This window comes from Platalea leucorodia, assembly GCF_965183815.1.
Source record: "Platalea leucorodia genome assembly, chromosome: 4".
Taxonomy (NCBI): Eukaryota; Metazoa; Chordata; class Aves; order Pelecaniformes; family Threskiornithidae; genus Platalea; species Platalea leucorodia.
Window position 1 is genome coordinate 38,723,177 of NC_138826.1, and position 21,352 is coordinate 38,744,528.

Sequence of the window (21,352 nt, forward strand, 5' to 3'; positions counted from 1 at the left end):
TACAAAGTGTATTGATCCCATGAATTTTAGATGAAATGACCTTGAAGCTTAAACTCAGAGCGCTGTTCCTACAACCTCATACTCCTGATGGCTCTCTTAAATATTTGTTGCCTTAGAAGAGGAGGAAACCAGAACTAAACAGGAATAGAAAGGTTTGAAGTAGGTCCTTCCTTGATGTTTCCTAATATACACAGTCTGCCTTTGTCTTCTGGGCTATAAATCCTGATAAATTGCACAGTGTTTTGTCTTCCGTAGTCCAAAATACTTTGGTTCTCAAAAGCTAATCAAAACCTACTATGCTACCATGTTGTGGCTTTTAGATATCCTGTTGCCTTTCGTATAGATGTGATTGTGCTTAGAGTAAGTATCTTCTACTTTTCTATAAAGCACAGAAAGTTTACCAGATACTGCCAAGTTAATGGAAGTGAAAACCTCTGACATTGCTCAGTTTTTCTTTGATGGACACATCTCTTGATAAAAGATGAACTAAAAATTTAAAATCTCTTTCATGTTCCGCTCATAACCATGTTTGTCTTTTTTCTCCATGGGACGAATATAGAACTGCTAGAAGATCTGCTATTTTTTTAATGCTAAACTTGTATTTTTGTTTTCTTTGTAGAAGTGACGGTGGTTTACCAAAACGGGTTACCTGTGATTTCTGTGAATCTTCCGTCCCGGCGTGAACGTTGCCAGTTCACACTTAAACCTATCTCAGACTCTGTTGGTGTGTTCTTACAACAGCTGCAAGCAGAGGACCGAGGAATTGATCGGGTCGCAATCTACTCAGCAGGTACTGTTGTTTACAAACGAATTGATTTACTTGCTTGCCAGCTATTTTCATCCAGCCTTTTGCTTTTTAAGTAAAAGCTTGTTATGATGTGAGTTCTTGGACATTCCTGAAAAAGTAGAAGGTAAAAATGCCGTTCCTAGAGTAAGAACATTCTGTTAGCTGTCCCTGTGTAGTTAGGTTTGCCAAGGAAATCTGACTGTAGAGTGAAGGAGGATGAAAACATTTCTAATGCTTAGCTTGTCTCTATTAAGACTAATGTCTTTGTTTTTGGTGAGTTTCTTACTATTTAGTAGGAAAGATGCAAGTTACGCAATCTACATAGAGGTTCTAATCGATTTGTAAGGAATTGGGTGTACAGGTGGTACAAGGGAAACAGTATCTTGCTTAGCTATGAAAACTTGGTCACATTTCACTTGATGTCATATTTTGCTATGTTTTGCTGAATTGCTATGTATCTGCTAGCCACCAAAGCTCTGAAACATCACGAGGATGTCTTATGAAAGTGCTATCAAAGCAGGTATTTCCTGAAAAGCCTGGGCCTGGGTGGGAGGTGTTTGCTAGGTTAGTGATGTCAAAGCTGTCCAATATCAGAGATTGAAATAATCATTTCTAATGCCAGTGGGGAAGAGAGAAAGATCACTGGATTGTGTTACAAAACATAGTAAAATATTCGAAGTGTGCAGGACGAAGTGAACTGCTTTTCATAAGATGACCGAAAATATCACAAATTTAGAAAAGCAGCTGCATACATAGCTCAGCTAGTATTTGCCATGTAAGGTCTCCCAAACTATATCTCCGTCTTGACAAAGAGTATTGTCTGTGGGAAAATGTGGAAGTCCAACAACTGGATTTGGGGTGGCATTACAACTTGCTTAGCCACAGCATGTTTAAGTGCTTTGTTTCTACTGTTTAATGAGTCATCTGTGTTTGCCTTACAGATGGCACACGTGTTGCCTCCTCCACAGGCATAGATTTGCTTCTGCTGGATGACTTCAAACTGATCATTAATGATGTCACATACCTTGTTAGACCACCAAAGAGAGGTAAACCAGCCTGGTTCTGGTAAACATCAGAAAGAAATTTCAGTATTCGGTTCCCTGTTTAATTGCAGCATGCTTTATTAACTTGTTCAAGAACATGAAGTGTTATTTCTAAAGGAAACCTTGCAGTTTCTAATCCTGCCTTTGGAGTCTAATTTAGTGATATTCAAGTAATCTGAGTAGTCAGCAATGAAAAGCAAATATTTGTTCTGCTCAAAGCCAGTACCCCCCATAAGAGGAATAAATGAAGAAATGTAATTTCTTTTTGTTTTTAAATTTTTTGGATTTTTTTTCCTAGTTACCGAAAAGTAATTTAATTTAACTTATTCTGAAGGAGTATGATACAAAATGGGAATTAGATTGAAACTTACATTATCCGATTTGGAAGAACAAATCCTTCCTCACCTGACAGTTAACATTGTTTCCTTTTAAGTGTGGTATTTTGAATATTGCAAAAAAACCTTGAAACCTTGTTAGCTAACAAACTGAAATAAATGAGACAGTGCTCTTACAAGGTTAGATTACTAAGAATCAAATAGGAAGGGAAACAACCTATTTTGAAGCAATAAGAAAATCCTTTTAAATAACGGGCTTTGGACACTTCTGTAAGTTTCAAGATGTGAAAACTTGCAAGAAGCTTTTGAGACACTCCAGAGTTACTGGTGGAGGCAGGAACTTGCTAATTTCATCTGCTGTCTACTCTTTCTCCTAGGCAACTTTCTAGGCTTAATGAAGCCCCTGGTTCTTGCATGCCTATACTTACTGCTGAGGACTTAAAGGACCAGTTTTGGAAATGTTGATCTGCTTGTCGCTTGGCTCACAGATAGTGGGTGATTTTTGTCTGCCTTACTGTTCTGTTATTGTTGCAGGCAATAACGTGAAGTTTGCAAGCAGTATTTTTCTAAAAGGAATTTTTAGCCCTGTAGACAGGCAACGAAATTAGGAAGGATTTCTGACTTGACTTGCAAGTCCAATTGAGGTTAGATGGTGAAAATGTCTTCCCCTATTTATCTGGATGTTTTCCCTAGTGTTTGGGTCTTTCTCTCCTATGCCTCTGTTCAAGCAGTAGGTAATGAACAAAATCATTCATAAGGCGAAAGCTGTGAGGGAACTCTTAATGTTCCTTTTACCATCTTGAGCAGCCTGAATAAAACAACATGCTAAAGGAAGTTCGTCTATCAAAAGTCATGAGACTGACCGTATCTTTTGGGTCTGAGACTGCCCTGGGTGGCTGACTTCTAGGAAGATCTGCTGATATATGCCATCTTCCTCTGTAGATGTAGTTAGCTTCCAAGGACCTTTTTGCAGGGAAAATAATAAAAATGTGTTCTAGCATTTTATTGTTCAAATATAAAAGTACCAAGTAAAAAAGAAATTTCTGACTCAGGGAACTCTGTGCAGCCACTTGTCCTTAGTACGTGGGAGACTCTGAAAATTGGGAGTGCAGCATTGGTGAGATGCCATTTCTCCCCATTATGTGGGTTACTGACCTCCACTGGAGATGGTTTTTTTTTTTTTTCCAATCTCCTTAAAAGCACCTTAACAGAAAACTCTCCGTTAAGACTGGGTATCTAAATCACTGGATATCACACACACAAAAAAGTTGCTCTCTGCTCTCTCACCCCACTGTGTCCTGAACGTGGTGCTTTCACACACTTATAAGACGTTGTAAGCCAGAGAAGCAGAGTGAGGATTTTAACAAGGTATCTCTTCCAAGTGCTAGCCCCTGAGAGCAGGTGGCAGTATCAAGCCTAGCTGGTCTAGTCTGTAATTTTCAGTACAACTAAATGAGAATGCAAACATGGTGTCTGTTTCTGCACTGGAGAGATTGCTGTCCCAAGGTAAGGCAATTCATACAGCGCCCTTACCTGATGTTTAAGAGAGCAAAGTCTGTGTCAGTGAGTCGGTGTGGCTTTGGTTAGCTCGCTTGTATGATATACCCATTGTGCGCTGGTAGGTGAGCTCTGGGATCACCTAGGTTACGTGAAATTGCTGCCTCTGATTCATTTGCCAGAGAGATTTCTATAGTTAGCTTGTGTTAAAATGAATGTGCCTGTAAATAGGCACTGAGATTAGTTCTGTTAAACTTTTCAGCTATTGCTTTTCCATTTTTACAAAATCACCCGGTATATTTTGTAATGGAAATGCCAGAACAATGTAATCTTAAATACTAAGTACTTTTGGATGGTCCACTTCAGTAGGAACACTTTTTTTTCTTCATAGGGGAACAGGAGCCCTTTAGCTGGGAGGGGGCTGTGGTGTGCTTTCTGTGTGCCTTGGCACAGACAACTGAATCACTTGTTTTCCTTGAGCTGCTAGTGTTAAAACTTAAGCTGTCCATAGCTTTTTATGTGTTGGTAAAATCATATTTTGAAAATATAACCTAAGGTACAAGCCCAAGGATGCTACAAAAATTATTTTTTTAAAAATTTATTTCTTTATTGGGCTAATGTCAAGTTCTTTTGCTTTAATTTGAAACTGTTTTTTTCCCCCCATGTGGAGTGTCTAATACAATACCACTAGTCACAACTGTTACGAATTGATTTCCTTTAGGAATCCTTTTTGTGTTGAAATGCAGGGATAAAGGCAGTTGCAGTTAGTGGCCCTGTTTCTGTCTTTATTTAAGTACTGTGAGGGAGAATTTAATTGCCCTGTAGGCAGCACAGCACAGGGTTGCTCACAGAGTGTTGGGAAACAATTCCTGGAGTTGGTACTCGAAATAATTATCTTAAGACTGCATGTTTTGGGGCCACTAACCCAAGATCTTCGGTTGCAATCATCAATAACTATGGTTGCTGATGGTCTGTAGTCTGAATTCTGGCTGTTTCTTGACAGCTGGTGTGATGGATCATACTAGTGTAAGTTGTTCATTTGTCTTCGTTAAATCTTGTATATAAATATGGATCAGAAATAGCTGTTGATATCTGTCAAGCTAATAGCATGTATTTCTTCTCCTTGTTCTTATCAAATTTTAGGAATATTCAATAATAAAGCTTCATTTTCTTTTGAAGAAATCACATTGTCTTTGGGTGCTGGAGCTCTTCCAAAGGCTTCTTTGTTGAGAAGATAGTTTCATGCATTTTCTGTGCAGACTAATAGCAGTTTCTGAAGAGTATATAAGAAGTTCTGTGGATAAATGCATATAAAAGCAGTATCTTTTTTTTTTTTTCCTAGAGCTCTTAAGCCATGAAAACGCAACGACGCTGAATGATGTCAAGACATTGGTTCAGCAGTTGTATACCGCCTTGTGCATTGAGGAGCACCAGCTGAACAAAGAGAAGGAGCTGATAGGGAGACTAGAGGAATTGAAGGAGCAACTAGCACCACTAGAAAAAGTGAGAAGTTTCTCATTGTATTTTACTTATCCTCCAAACGCAGCCTTAATTTATTTCAAGGTTTTAATTAGGTCCCTGGCATGCTTTGAATAGTTTTAAGATTACTGAAGCAGAAGAATGCACTGAGTGTATACCAAACTCTGTCTTTTTCTGGTTTTTGTGGAAGTATTTTGTTTCCATGCTTCATATAATTGGAAATAAGCTTGGCAGTAAATAAAGATTGGGGCTAATGCAACAGAACATCTCTGAACATAGAGAAATAAGCAACTTTGCGAGCTATCCAGAGCATGCTCAGAGTAAAGTACAGATGATGGCAAGATACAGATGGAAAAGAAGTCTGGATTTGTCTGCAAAACCTAGACTCAAATCATGTGTCTCAAACCGCTTAGCATTTAATATAAATACAAGGTATAATTTTTACACTCTCTTAATTATATCAATGTAATTATTTTTGAGAATACTAGGCATGTACTTCTGTCTCCTGCAGGTAAGGATGGAGCTCAGCAGGAAAGCAGAGAAGAGGACAACCTTGGTGTTGTGGGGAGGCCTGGCCTACATGGCCACTCAGTTTGGGATTTTGGCCCGCCTAACCTGGTGGGAGTATTCTTGGGACATTATGGAACCAGTCACCTATTTCATCACCTATGGTAGTGCCATGGCAATGTATGCTTATTTCGTAATGACTCGCCAGGTAGGACCTGTTGTGCTGACATTGACCCTTCAATAGAAGAGTTGCTTTGAGCTCTACTCCCTAGACAAATAGCAAAATTGTGCCTATTAGAAGTTACTTTGCCCCTTCCTTATCCTGCGAGAACCTAGATGCCGCTTGATTTAATTGTTGCTGTCCAGGACAGTGGTGTATGGTTGTGGGGTTTTCTGGTGGTGGTCGTTGCTGTTTTCCTGGTTACCTAACCATAAATGCTTACGTATGTTCTGTGATTGACTGCTTTAGCTATACAGGTTCATCTACTGACAGGTAATGGTTTCTGCGCACCCATGCAGCCTCACACACATTGACTTGCACTGCAGGCCTCCAAGTGCTGTGATTTATCAGCCCAAATAAACTGTGGGTATGAGAGGTACCTACTGAGTTTCAGGGAAGCACACCTCTCTGACATGAGATGCTGGCCTCTTTAAAGAGACAAGAAAGGGTCAGAGATCATATTGGAAATGCTTTTGTTTAGGCATTTGAATGCTTGCCCCCCTTGGTGCAGTTCCAGATCTGTTTGCTCTCAGGCTCAGTCTTTTACAGTCTTTTAAAAACTAGACCTGCTCCGTTGTTGGAAAACCTTCGCACAAAGTGGAGCTGTGCTTCTCTGCATCCTTGTAGTTGTGCCAGACTCCGTGTGGATTTCTAGTACGTGTTTGGTTTGTCTTGGCACTCCCATTCAAACTTCATAATCCCATCTAAATAATGAGGGAGGGAGGGCTCAAAGAGTCTCTCCTGTCACAAGACCACCAGAACAGATGCTGCGGGTGTTCCAGTGTGGTGTCCCAGCGGTCTGTCAGCTGCATCGTTTCAGGGTCTGAGGATACATGTGCCCTTGTCAGGGCTTCTGCTGTAGTTTTTGCCAAGTGTGGCTGGAACTTGGGCCTTGTTTGGACTCAGATGTGATATTTTAATCAAGTCATCCATATAAACTAGTACTTCTTCTGCCAGACTTAAAATCTCAGCGTTTCAGGGGTGGCTTGACTCTGAATGCACCTTCTCTCCACCTGACAGTCCTGATCGTTGGATGCATACCAGACACAGAGGCTGTGATGTTCCAGTGCAAGGGAGAGTTAACTTCAGCAGGCAGACCTGTGCTTTGTAGAGGCTATGTGGGATTTGGTGTGAACAGCTCTGCTGCTCTGAGTTATCTGCACGCTCCAAAAAGATGGGACATTTTGCAGCAGAGTATCCCTGGCAAAAGCTGTGGTATTGGATTCTTATTCTCGCCTGTGTAGCTTGGTTGAGAGATGAACTCATGAGCAACTATTGTTGCTTTAATTAGCCATTGAATGTTTATGACCTTGAGGAAAAAGAGAGTAAGGGCCATCTTACAAAGGTTTTCCTCTGGTATTTATAGCTTTTTCTTTTTACTTTCTCTCCACAAACTTGTCAGTATTGGAACCCTGAAATGTGTTATTTTTTTGTTCTCTCTGCATGGAAGGATTCACACATTTGGGACAGGAGGGAGGTGATGGTAACTCACTGCTGGAGTGTAACATACTTGTGGAGAAACAGTACTGGGTCTGGCTGGGATGGAGTTAATGTTCTTTATAGCAGCTGGTATCGTGCTGTGGTTTGGATTTGTGACCAAAACAGTCTTGATAACACCAATGTTTTTGCTGTTGCTGAACAGTGCTTGCACAGCATCAAGGCCATCTCTGTTTCTGGTTGCTTCTCCCCGCCCCTCCACTCCCCCCCCAAGGGGGTGGGCGAGGTGTTGCAAGGGGACGCAGCCTGGGACAGCTGACCTGAACTGACCAAAGAGACATTTCATACCATATAATGTCACGTTCAGCAGTAAACTAGGGGGGAGTTTCTCCAAAGTAGCTGTTGCTCGGAGACGGGCTGGGCATTGGCCTGCTGGTAGGAGGTGGTGAGTGATTGCCTTTGCATTACTCTTATGTGTTTTGTTTTTTTTTCCTTCACTTATTAAACTGTCTTTATCTTGGCTCATGAGTTTTTCTTGGTTTTTTTGCCCTTTTGATTCTCTTCCCCCATCCAGCTGTGGGGGAGTGAGTGAGTGACTGGGTGAGGCCTTAGCTGTTGGCTGGGGTCACCCCACCGCACTGGGTGAGCTTAGACAATGCTGTCTGGTCTTGTGCCTTTGCTGACAGAAACTAGTCATCCTCCCAAAACACAACTGATAAATACTGTGCCAATGGTATCCTGCGTTGCATCCTGTTGATGCTTTATTCCTGTCTTCTCTGCCTTTTTCTTTTTAGGAATATGTTTATCCAGATGCCAGAGACAGACAGTACTTATTATTTTTCCATAAAGGAGCCAAAAAGACACAATTTGATCTAGAGAAATACAATCAACTCAAGGATGCAATTGCTCAGGTAACAAGAATTTTTCCAGAAATAAGACAAAGAAATTACTGCTTGCTAGTTCTTAGCTGCTATTAATAGACGCATCTCAAACACGAATGGATGTATCTTAAGTTTTCAGCTCATTTTCTTGTCACAGCCCCAGTGCAATCACTGAATTGGCTTTGATGTGCCCAGGAATAGAACTGCTGGATGTGTAATCAATGTGAAAGTTGCCTGTATCTGTCTGTAAGGGCCTTTTAGAAACTGCTGGCAAATCTTGAGTTGCTTCAGGCACTTCATGCCTCAGAGGAGCCTAATTCAAGATTTCCTTTCTTCTCAGCTCCTACACACCAGATGGATTTAGTGAGGAATGAAGACTTGCACCCATTCAGTTCATGTCTTCCTGACATGGCACTTTAGTGCACTGGGTTGCAGTCCTGGAAAATAATGTTCAAAAAATTTAGCTGTATTGTTAGAAGCAATGGGGGCAGATTTCTTGTATTCTGGAGACAGACCCTTTTGGCAGACTGTCCACATTGCAGGATCTGTTCAACAAAGGAGTCGGGTAGAGATCTTTCCTCATGTTTCTGAGAGCCTTTCTGCAGAAGAATGGCATGAGCAGAAAAAGCAGAGTACCACGTTCTTTTTCACTGCTCCATATCATTCTCTGTTTGTTCCTAGGCTCTGGAAATGACAGTGTAGGATATCCAGGGCAAGGTGTGTTCTCCCCCTGCCTTGGAGAAGGAGCTGTGCAAGCAGTAGAGGGAGGTCAGGGCTAGGCTCTCTTTGTTTCACAAGAAAACCCAGAAAGACTTCTGGGTTTTCTCATTCTGTGTTGAACACAGGTACCCTTGGGTGGCTGTATTTTTATGGAGCTTTTCTTCTAGAATCAACAATTCCCATTAATCTATTTTTTTTTTAAATTTTAAAAAAAAAAAGGTTTCCATGAGTTTATGGGGATCAGCTCTTCCCTACCATATTCTTTTTAAGTGGCTGCATGTAGACAAGTTCAAAGAATTACAGAGCAAATGTCTTTCAGTAAGGGCCGAGAAAGGTTTTTGCAAATATAAGCCTGTGAATTTTTGTTTTACTCTTTGAATGCTTCCCTTCTGGATAGGAAAAACAAAGAAATACAGAAAAGCTTTCCATTCTGTAAAGGGGAATGGTATCGGGGAAGGTGTATTGGGAGCTTGTTCTTTATAGTGTGTCTTTTACTTTTAGGCAGAATTGGACCTTAAGAGGCTTCGAGACCCACTGCAGGTTCACCTGCCCATCCAGCAAATTGATGAAAAGGACTGATCAGCAAAGAAGCTCTGAACCCCGGCAAAAAACCTGTTCATAGCTCTTGCCTTTTTAATTAAAGCATTGCAGGTGGAAGCTGGGAGGTGGTGTGGGGGTGGAGGGTTTTCACCTTTAATCAAGACAAAGGACTGTAGGGGGGGAATCTCTTAAATTGAAGATGGGACATTGTGGAATGTTAGTTCTGACAAGGGCTTGGCAAATAGTCACATTTAAAAACTGTCTAAATGGTAATTGTGTACAAATACAGGATTGGGGGGGTTCATGAAAAGAATGTAATGCTGGGGTGTAGGGTTTTCTTCTTCCAGCTTTGCAGGGTCTGCCTCTTGATAAGACACCAGCAGCCTGCTTAGCTTTTTAAATTTTCCTTTACCTGATTCAGATCTCTTTCTCTCTCAAAAAAAAGGAAAAAAAAAAAAGAACAAAGAATCCAAGCCACCTGGAACTATGGCTGGTGATCAGAACTTGCGCTCCACCGCCATTAACATGCACACTTCTGATCAGACCTGGTCTCTTTTATAAAGTTACTACAAGACTGCTTTCTACTGGAAAACCGTGAGCTTCCCCTTCCCAGCCCACCCCGTGTGCTCCACTGACTTCCTCCTTTGCTTATTTGTAGCACAGATTGGTTGTAGCCAAGTGAGAGAAGGAACGAGTTTTCTTCTGGACATTTGATAACTGATATTTTGGATTATTCCATAGTAACTATATAAACTTTGCGTCCCAATGCCCTTGAGCTCCTTCTAGAAATCAATGGCAGCATTGCATGAGAGGTTTTTTTTATATTCAGTCTTAAGGGAGGGAGATTCCCCTCTTCCTACCCCAAATCTGATAGTCACCTGGACTATGAAATTGTGAAGGTTTAAAGGATTATGAAACTGTCGCAGAATCATGACTCCTGCTTGAATGAACAGTTTTGGAATATGAAATAATTAAACTTGATATTTGACTGCTTGTGTAATGGGATAAAAGGTCTCATATATGGTCAAAGCATTTTCCTTGCCCAGAGGCTTTTTGAAAGCCCGGGGCTCTTACAGTGCAAGACGCAGAACTACTTCAGTTCTACAGCACTTTCCCCTACTTAAGTAGCTTTAAATGAACTTTGTGCCGACAGGTCAGAATTTCTTAGGAGTGGCTGATGACATCTCTTGTTCTTAGCTAAAAGAAATAGAGGAAGGAAAGTCAACCCATTGCCCTCTCTTCTAGCCAAGGCTGGCTGATTTCTAAGCAGATAAAACATCTCTTCATTCAAAGCAGGTCAGTCTGGTTTAGCATCCTGCTGATAAATACTGTGGAGACAGGATGAAGGTGGAAGAAGGGCACTAAGCTTTATATACAGAAAAGCTGGCTGCTTTGTTGATGTTTCACTACTACTCCTCACTGTGTCATGGAAAGAGGCTTCTGGTTTTGGTTTTTGGTTGGTTTTTTTTTTTTTGAGAACCATGTTTTAAAAAAAAAAAAACATAGGAAAGAAAAAACAAATCAGTATTAACTAGACGCCAGGTGCCTTGCAGATGTGGAAACACAGCTGGAATTGCTGCCTCTTCTCACTCAATGGCATATTGGACCGAATGGGTGCATGTTTCTAGTTTTTTTTTTTCCCTTCCCCTTTTCCTCTGTCTTTCAATTTAATTACATTGTGTGATTATTTTTTTTAATCTGTTTTATCCTGTTTGTGTGGTGAGTTTTAAAGGGAAGAAATTTGAACACGATCCTGTAGCTGAATCCGTGGTGTGTGTTTGGGATTGAGGGAGGGAGCATGGAGAAAAGTCCTTCTTTAAAAAAAAAAAAAAAAAAGCAAACACTGAACATGTGTAAAATCCTGTATCATTTATGAAATATGTATAAAAGAGCAATGTACTTCTGGAACAATAAATAACTATTCAATTTTTGAATTGGTGCTCTTGAATAATGTTATTTTCCTCAGCTGAAAAGAGAATATTGTATGTGTGGCAGCTGTCTCCTGAGTTTCCTCCATTTCTTTTTGTTTAGGTTGTTTCTTCTTGACCTTACATCACTGAGGCCGTGGTGATGCAGATAATAGTTTTCCTGGAGAAGCTCGGGTGGAGATCTTGCTGCCATGCCTAGCTGCGTAACACAGGGATCTCGGGAGCAGTTGAGGTGGTGAGGTAGAGATGTTTGGTCTAACAAAGATCTGCCTTTGTTTGACCAGCATAGTAGCTCCATGTGGAGGCTGACAAAATCTAGAGACATGTGGCACGTTGCAGGATAAGAATATATGTGGGTGTGTAATGCCCAGCAACCTAAAACGTACCAAGTGGTGTCAGTGTATTTCTATATTGCATTCAAGTGCTGTTTCAGAGGAAAACTGAAGTTTTAAGCTTCTGTTACTTTCTGGGTCTTTGGCTGTGGTTTGATTTGTCATGATGGCCTATCGTTTGTTCATTAACTTGGGGAATCAGCAGACTGCACTTTGTCCTAACTTTATGGGATGTTAAGATGAGATGTTTGGTGCCAAAAGTTTTTGTTTTTTTTTTTATCATGTCCATTGACTGTATTAAAAAAAAAAAAAATCCATGATCGGCCAATTTTAGTAACAGCCAGCTGTCTCCTGTGTTTTTTAAAGTCAGAGACAAGGGGCTGGAAGCTGTTAGTCGTTGTGACCTACCTTTAATCACTGTTGAAATTTCAGCAATGCTGACAAACCCTCTTCCTCCAAGCAGCCCTTAGTCTGCTGCTGTGTGCAGATGAGCTGCTGCCCTCCCTAGACAAATTGCTTGGAACAGTTGCATACGAAGTCCATTTTGGCATCCAGAAGAACTGAAGACTTTGACATCTAGCACCACAATCCCTGTTTTGAAAGCAAGAAAATGTGTGACAAAATTGTTCCTGCACATGCTTTAATGTTGTTCTAGAGTTGATGGGGGAAAAGGAGGTAAAATAAGAGTCTACAATTGTACCCTGAAATATGGGCTGTCCAGTGGGTCTTGCTAGTCTGTACCCCTGGAAGATTGCTGTCTCACTCCTCTCTGCACCAGTGCACACCTGGTCAAATCTCAGTTGTTGCCCTTGAATGCTAACACTGAAGGGAAAGGTGATGTTTGTTTGCTCTCCTGATACACACTGTTGCATATCAACATCGACCAACTCTCTTGCAGTAGCTATTTCATGCCTAGGAGCCAGGCAGGTAATAGGGTCCTGTCCACCTGGCAGCACTTTAAGAGCAGGCACTGCTGCCTGAATCTTAATGTAATGCTGCATTCTTAAGACCCTATGAAGGATAAACAGGAGTGTGCATTGCAGTATTCGGATGCTGCTTTTTCTACCAATTTTGGTTAATCTCTCTTCCCTCTCTTCTGTGAGGGAGCTCTCAAATAAACACATCAAGTTCAAAATTGTCTGGAGAAACGTATTATATTCCCTTTTTGCCATGCAAGCAAGGCTCTACCTTGCAAACATATCCAGGGAAGGTGTTGATGGCTCTTTTTTCCTGAAGAGCAAAAAAGAAACCCTTTTTCTCTTCCCCTGTAACCCTTCCTACCTGGCAGGCGGTGATGATGATCACCTTGCTGCAAGTTCTTACGCTTCCATGTTAGGTCTAAGGGGGGTTGCATGATGCTCTGAAGCTGCTGTTGGCTGTCAGACCTTGGCACTATGTCAGTCACGTGAAGCTGGCCGAGTTGCCCTGTCTTTCTGAGCCAGTGGAACAACTTCTTTCATCTCCTCTGTGTTTTTTGTGTGGAGTTGTAAATGCAAGCTCCTTTCCTCTGTGCCACGTTGCATGATGTTATTTTCACGTAGGAAGGAGATGTTTATATCTTAGGTATTTTTCTACCTTTCCCAAGAGATTCCAATTATTCCCTTTTAAAAGAAAATCAGTTTTATTTCTATACTGACATTAAGGGGGTGAAAACTGAAATACAGGAATGGAAATTAAACTTGCAGCATATCTAAGCCCTGAAGTATGGGAGAAGTTGATGTTATGCTGTGTCCATTGTGGCTCTGTGAACTTGTAAAAGATGGGTCCTATTCCTGTTTCTGCTCCGACTAGTTTTGCAATTGTGGGTACGCTGTCTATGCTCTAATTCTTCCATCTAGAAATTGAGGATCACAGAAAATACTCTGGGTTCTGTAGGACCTGTGGACAAACATTCTCAAAACACCAGGTTCTGCATCACAGGGCTCCACTAAGGGAAAGGAAATAACTGCTGCTGTTCGCTAGAAGATACATACTTGTCTGATTTTAATGGGGTCTTGGTGTTTTACTTTTTCTTGTGTTGAGTTTGCTCATATTTCACCAAACTCGTGTTCACTCCCTGATCTCAACAGCTCTTCCCATTGGCACTGTGTCCTGGGACAAGTTGTTTACAGTAACAAGGCCTATCTTTAAGTCCTTGACATTTGTGCGATCCATCTCAGCAACCTGTCAAGCCTTATTGTGAACGTACATCCTCAAGTCAATCGCAGGCAGGGATCGTGTCGTGTGTGTTGCGTTCTCCTCTCTCTCAGCGGCAGGAAGTGCTGATTAGCTCTTCCGCCTGCTCCTTCTAGGCAGGAGTTACTCCTGCACCAAGAGCTGTTCTTCACACACCTCACTTTCATCAAACGTTCGTGTGTCTTGAGAGGTGGCTCTGACACAGACAAGGCCAGCTTCAGCAAACACTGAAGGGTCTTTCTTCATTAGTCCGTTACAAAAGGCATGAGGCTTTCCAGCCTAGCCAATGCTTTGAAGAATTTGAGTTCCTTGTGTAAGGATGGTAAAACGTTCCAAATCTCTGGGAGGGGCAAGAAGTGTGGTTGCCACCTGTAAAATTAGCATCTGTTATTTGCATTAAGAATAGACACGCTCAGGCTTAGACAGCAGCAGGTTTAGAAGATCCCATCTCTTGGGTACCAAAATAAAATCCCAACCCTCTATTTTTAATATTGCCTTCCCTCTTCATATCTTCTAACCCATAGCGGTGACTACTTTTAAGAAATACTAACTTGATCCTGATTCTTCTTGCTTCTTGGGAAGTCAGGCTCACTCATCTTTGGGGTCAGAAAGTGGAGGCCAGGAACAACAGATTTACCAGATCTGCCTAGAAAGCACAGGCCCTACAGCATCTGGAGTACTCCATTGGAACTGAATCCTCTCTCCCAGAGGGTCTGTTTGCAGGAGGGATTTTTGTTTGTTTGTTTGTTTTCCCCCCTCTTCCACTCTTGGGAATAATTGCTCCAGCTCCCTGAGGCATACATTTGCAGTGGCCTACTCTAATACAGGCTACTATTGTTTGGGGGGGGAACTGGAGCTATATCTGTCACCTGAAATACCTTGCAAAGCAAAGAGAAAGTGCTGATAGAAGAGTTGCCTCTGCTGGTGCTTCTTCTGGAAGACTGAGATGGTCTTTGTCTTTCCTATGGATCCCAAAAATGTGTAGAGGCAATGCACTGAATCTTCTCTAGCTTTAGACTGAAGTTTCCTTTAACTAGATGTTATGGTGATTTGGGATAGCGTCATCTCTGGGAACGCTGGGGCATCTCCTGCTTTAATCCATTTTGGTGAACTTGATGGGGCCTGTTTGTGATACCTTTGAGGCTCAAAACTGCTATGATGCAGTTCATTTCCCTATGTTAATTGTCAGTTGTCAGTCACTTACATATAACTGTCAAAACATTACTAGTGTCAGGCCTAATATACTATCTACAAAGATAAAAGCAGCTGGTAATGAAATGGTTCAGAAAATACACATACCTCTAACACAAATAGAAAATTCAATTCAAGCTTGTCAGTTTTATTTACCCAGGATCTTAAGTATGAATCAACCTCTCAATGAAAATGGCAAAATATAACTTCCTGTGGCTTGCTGTATTATTCTCCGTTCAATTTTAGTTTCTCTTCTGGGAATTCACATAATCACCTTCTGAGGGTTATCTGCCTTGCTAGCTTTGCATAGTGAATTTGTTCTCCTTTCCTGTTGTTGAAAAAACTTCTCTGGTACTGCTCAGCTGTCAGCACAATATAGCCACAATTCATTTTTTTTGTTGTTTTTTGGTGGTTGTTGTTGGGAGCAATGACAGTCATTTATAAAGCTTCTTTTGTTGTTCCCTGGAGTCATTCACCACTAAAAAAGACTCCTCTGCTGGGGTGGAGCAGAGCAGCATATTGCACTTCACTGCCAGGGAAACACCCAGACAGAGAGAGGCAATTGAGAACTTTCTATAATGTACAATCCCTACAAAGCAGGCACATACCCGACTCCTTGTCTCATGGAAACTCAATATGAAAATAACGTAGCTAATTTTTTCCTACTGGGATTTGAAGGTAGCACATCAACCCTGATGTTATTCCTTACACCAACGTGCTGCAGAAATGCAGAGCACAAAGGCAACGGGGAAATGCCTACACTTGTTTGATTGTGCAATTACTGTAGGCTTAGCTGTACTCTTTGCTGATGGAGAGCTTTCTGCCTGCAGATGATTTCCTGGAGGAGAACTGTGTGACCATAAGCAGGGAGGGACCTGTAGATGTGCATATGTATGTATATGTTAAAAAAAGAGTTTTAAATCTATTCTCTATAATAAGAGCTACAGCTAGCGGGATGAGAGGGAAGATCCCTTTCTGCTTATTCATGTTGTTCTTGGTATCTCTCACTGCCAATCACGGTGCTTGGTTTGCTTTTGTAGAGAACGGATTTCAGTGTGCTCTCATCTGTAACCAGAGCACGTGGTTATGACCTGCAACTCAACCTAGTTTGGTTTGAACTGGTAAGGCAGAGGTTCATAATTACTCAGTGTTGCACGGAAGTTAATTTAGTGCTGGTTTTGGCTTGGGGTTTTTTTGTGTTGTTGGTTTTTGTTGTTGGTTTTTTTTTTTGTTTTTGTGTGTTTGTTCTTTTTTTTAAGACAAAATTCGTAAGACTACTGTAGAAAAATGTCTTGATTTGCCTTGTTTGATAATCTCACTGCAATGGTCAGGTTATGTGACCAGGAGTGGAAAGGGTCTTTGTGTAGCATAGGAACAGCTTATTTCCCTGTGGGACAGCAGTTCTTCACTTTGACTGATGTTCCCATTGTAGCTCTGCTCCAAGCACTCATCTGCAATCTCTGCTCGGAAGGATCAGCTCTTCTCCTTTGGCCACTATTTCCTGCAGTTAAGGCTCTCTAGCTGGTGTTTTCTGCCTGTGGGGAGCCGTGAAGCTGTATGACTTGTGGAAGGAGCGGAGATAACAAGTAGCACCCATCTGTTCTTCTTTTCCATCCCTTCGGGATGTCCGGGTGTCCTCTGGTTAGAGTTCTTCTCCAGATAAGATAGTGGAGGTGTCACTGTGGGGCGGTCAGGCCAGAAAACAATAGCGGGTTGAGTCCAAAAAACAAGATTGATCAGTAAGTACATCTCCGTTGTCAATAAAGGGCAGAGCTGCTCTGCAGAGGTCAAGGCTGGAGCTGTACCCCACATCCCTTCAGCTTCTTCCGCTGATAAACTTCCAGGAGAGCTATCACACTTGCTCTTTGGAAAGCTTGGTGTCAGAAGCTCCACCGAGAAGGCGGCTGCAAGAGCCACAGGGTGTGCAAGGGCTTTCAAGCCTCTGTTACTTGAGTGGTAACTGTTCCTTGCCTGAGTGGGATGTTCCAGTACTTGTTTTTCTGTATCTGCTTTGTCATCCAGTTGCAGCCAGTGTTTTTGATGGGTGAGTAAAGAGGCATTGCCTTCAAGCTTATTTCTGTTTGCCATCTTTAAAGTTCATGCTGAGCCTTGGTATTCTTAGGTGAAAGACTGGAAGATGTGAGAAATATCCTTTTTCTTTGAAGGTGGTGTGAAATTCTTTCCGCTTGGAAAGATCTTTCTGTCGCAGAGCATGAAGGCTCCCATATTGGGAGAATCTCTACTGCCAAGACACTGTGGGATTTTCCTCTTCCTTCAGAGGAGAGACTCTATGAATAGATATTATGCTACTTTTTCACCTGCTTCTTTGACAAATCTTAACTGAATTTAGTGTCATAATGCAGTGCTGCTCATTTCATTGCTTAGCTGTGCCAGAGCAGAGACCTCCAGTTACACAATACAGACAGGATCAATTTCTCTGCAGAATGGTGGGCTTATGAAGGCTTGCTAGAGCATGATTTGTCATCCAATATATATGCTAGCATGTCAGCTAGAGAACTAATGATATCATCAAGATTACAAACTGAAAAGCTTTACTTCATAGCTAATGCTTGTCAGGCTGAATTGCTCAGGCCATGCAAGAAGTGTTGGGGAGGAAAAAAATTGAGCCAAGAAAAATGAAAAACAGAAGGAGTGGGAGACAGTTATATGTCTTGTGCAAAACCCCCGTGCTTTCGTTGTTTGGGGAGAAGAGATGAGAGGTTGATTGGTTGCTTCTGTATTTTTGTGGAGTTTTTTTCTTAAAAGCTCAAATTAGTTTTCAGTAAACTGTGCTGCCAAAGACTGTGTGGTGTCTGCAGGGAGGTTGGCTTGGGGCATCCCTGGCAGTCCCAAGGGTCTGCAGTGAGCGAAAGAGCACTGTCTGCTTTTTCTGCTTGTCTGCCTCCCCTTCACTCCTGCCTGAAGCTCTCAGAGAAATGAAAGATGGGAGGGTGTGCTACCCCATTCCCCTGGAATGCCTTCTTCCAGCTCCCTCTGAGCCACAGCATGTTTATCTCAGTAAATTTTTTCTTTAAATTATCTCCTGTCTGTTTAGGAGACAATGTGATCTCCCTGGATGAATGTTTTCCGAGTTGTTCTACAAAGGATATTTCATAAAGTTAATTATACTATATGAAAGCTAATGAGTGCATGTGTATTTTTGGTGCTGCCCAGCTGGGAAGCTGACAGGGCCTTCCTTGCTTTGCCTCATTTGGCTTTTAACAACACAAAAACCTTTTAATCTTAGTCAGTGACTCATTCTAAGGCCACACCAAATCATCTTGTGGAAACTCAGTGAGTTATACTGAGGGAAGCCCAGAGGAAGCTCTTTTCAGCTGTGTGCTAAGGCAGGACCCATGTTTTCCTATTGCAAGAAGTCAAGCAAGCTTTTGGAGGATGGGATTTGGCAGTGCTGCGGCTGTCTGTGGGTAAGGGCAGGCAAGGAGCGGCAGGTGAAAGTGAGAGCTCAGGAGGGATTGTTTAGTGAATCTCATCAGATTCCTGCTGTGGGTTCCCCCTCCACTGCTCAGAACTAGGGGCTGCTTGTGGTGGGAGCAAATCTGCTCCTCTCTGTATCTCATGAATGGTGGCACTACAGATTCCCTTCCTAACCCAGGCTCGCACTCCCTGTGCCAGCTTGCAGCACACTCACGACTACGGCAGCTGCTCCTACCTTTTATGGTGGATTTGAGGCCAAACAAAACGTGCCTATGGCTGAGGATGGTGTTAAGGGTGTTTGTCAAGAGACATGTTGTATTTGTGAGAACATACAAGATAGCATGTCGGTGAGACAGATATTTACAGAGGATGCAGCTAAATAAGGGTGACGTGAAGTCCATTCTCTGAAGCACTTATAATTCCTACTTTAAAGCCAGTGAAGCAAATCAAAATAATAAACCAAGAAGGTTTGCCTGCATCCAGCGCGTTCCAATAGAATCAATATGTGTGCCCCCCCCAATTGCATCACCCTATTGTTTAAACAAAACAAAACAGCGCAATTTTAGAACTTAAAAAGAAATGTGGTGTGGAAAGTAGAGGGTATTCCAGTCTGAGATGCATTTAATCAGAATGATTGGTTTTATTAGCCTAATTCTAGCAAATGGTAATCAATTTTCCTTACTTAAGACAGTATTAGCATTCATTTTGCTTAATAGGGAATAGCTAGTCACGGGTAAGTGGTGCTTAATCAGGTATTAAATGTAAGTGAAAATGAAACCTCTGGACTTTTAGTGAGGAAGCTGCCAAATCAGGGTTAATTAGGAGAAGACTGAAAATGTAATGAACACTTTAGTTCTTCATTTTTTTTCTCCCTATGGTATTCTTAAGTTTTAATTGTTTGCAGAAGGTTCAGAAAGGCCTCTGAAAAGGGACACACTCCTTGAGTACCGCATGAACAGGCATGTGCGTACCAGGAGGTCCATGTGTTCGTATCTTGCCACAGATACAACTCACAAACATTTGATCTCCTGTGGACATAAGGAGGGTTTGTGGGCTTGCAAGGAACATGGCTGTGTAAAGAGTTGAACATTCGGCTCCCCAGAAGGTTCTAATTCAGAGCTTCACGCTGTCTAGATTTTAAGATAATAAATAAAAAGATTTGGGGAAGCTGTTTCAGATGCAGGGAGGCGGCAACATCACCCAAACCCACTGTGAATTGTAGAGGTAGTTAGCATCTGACAGAGAGCAGTGGGGCATAGAGTCTCTGAAGGAGACCAGGGCACATCTATGTGGATCTTTAAATATAGGGGGCTGCCACCTCTCTTGCTTGCCCTGCTGCAGAATTCTACAGAGTGCACGGGTTTGAGTTACAGCTCTTTCAACTCACCTTGGCATAAATGTACTATAGGAGAGACAGTGGAGAACAAAACCCCAGGTAAATGGAGCAGGGTCTCTTTCTCCTGCCTCACCTCTCTAAGCCTACACTCTTGGTTAGAGACAGCCTGCTGGGCTATAGATCAACTTCATTGTGACCTGGGATAGCAGTTCTTATATTTAGCTGTTTAAAATTGTACCCTGAAGCGAGCAGGAGCTGATAAATTACGTTTAGATATCACTTACAATTATTTAGGGGTCTAATAATTGAAATGGAATATTCTTTTTCTGTACACCTTAAATGTAGCATTCCTGTTGCATATCTTGCAATTCACATTTTGACTGATGCTTTGCAAGGTGATCTCTGGCTTGTGGTTATGGCAACTCAACTGTGACAGCTGACACAGACTATGGATGGATTTTTAGAGAGGGTGCATAACGTGTTTGAAGTCTGGTCCTCTTCTCCAAGGCATGTGGGAGAGTTACCAGTGACTTCAGGAGGGGCTTGCAGGTGCTCAATTAGCACTTGACCAAAGGGTAGATGTCCTAGGCTTGATCCAGTGCTCCCAGCATATATTTCCTATGGCAAAATCACTCCCTGGACCTGAAGTTTATTTATATTAATTTTTTCCCCTATCGTACTCTACAGCAGCTAAACAGCAAGTCAGACTATTGCATAATGTTGTAAGAGCTCTGTTAATTTACTTTTTCTTCCAAGACATTTAAGCCAAGCTGTCAGAATTTTCCATAAGGCAATTAGTTAGCTGGTATCGCTATTTCTCCCCGGGGATCTCTATCTATCACAATGATTCTGTTAAGAATAGAAAAAGAAATTATTTTGCGTTCCTTGCAATTATCAGTCAACAACTCGATTTGATATCTACCAGATGTTTCTCTCTTGTCTCTTGCTGCGTGTCTCAGCCCTGGACCCCTGCTCTGCCTACATCAGCCTGAATGAGCCCTGGAGGAACACGGATCATCAGATAAACGGTTCCCACGGCCAGCCGACATGCGACAGTCAAATCGACGGGGAGTGGTATCGCTTCACTGGTATGGCTGGCGATGCTATGCCTACCTTCTGCATCCCGGAGAACCACTGTGGCACCCATGCTCCTATTTGGCTGAATGGCAGCCACCCGCGAGAGTCAGATGGCATCGTCCCACGCCAAGCCTGTGCCAGCTTCAATGGGAACTGCTGCCTTTGGAATACCACGATTGACGTCAAGGCGTGTCCGGGGGGGTACTACGTGTATCACTTAACCAAGCCTAGCGTTTGTTTCCATGCATACTGTGGGCGTAAGTTAACTACTGAGATCGCTTTTCTGAAACCCCTTCGTCCCCGTGGGGCAGGAGAGGCAGTGAGCACATCCGTACACCTGAGAGAGGTGGTGACTGGTTTCTGGCTTGCTCACCTAGAAGCTCGTCAGGTGATGCAGTGCAGATGGTGGCCTGTCTATAAGAGATCGAT

The 21,352-nt window shown here is 42.2% G+C and overlaps 2 protein-coding genes across 7 annotated transcripts in view; both read left to right on the forward strand.

Annotated features, from left to right (window-relative positions):
• MCU (mitochondrial calcium uniporter) overlaps positions 1-9,554 on the forward strand; it is a 92,952-nt gene extending 83,398 nt beyond the window's left edge. The window contains exons 3-8 of the mRNA XM_082309807.1: positions 620-790; positions 1,729-1,833; positions 5,005-5,165; positions 5,653-5,856; positions 8,100-8,216; positions 9,408-9,554. Of these exons, the coding sequence (XP_082165933.1) occupies positions 620-790; positions 1,729-1,833; positions 5,005-5,165; positions 5,653-5,856; positions 8,100-8,216; positions 9,408-9,485 (836 nt within the window). The 3' untranslated portion in view covers positions 9,486-9,554. The remainder of the gene's footprint in view (positions 1-619; positions 791-1,728; positions 1,834-5,004; positions 5,166-5,652; positions 5,857-8,099; positions 8,217-9,407) is intronic.
• Positions 9,555-21,352, forward strand: part of OIT3 (oncoprotein induced transcript 3) — a 31,927-nt gene continuing 20,129 nt past the window's right edge. For 2 of the 6 annotated variants that reach the window (XM_082309800.1, XM_082309801.1), the window contains exon 1: positions 17,128-21,180. In XM_082309800.1, the coding sequence (XP_082165926.1) occupies positions 20,772-21,180 (409 nt within the window). In that variant the 5' untranslated portion in view covers positions 17,128-20,771. The other 4 variants (XM_082309804.1, XM_082309805.1, XM_082309802.1 and 1 more) reach the window with 4 other exon arrangements.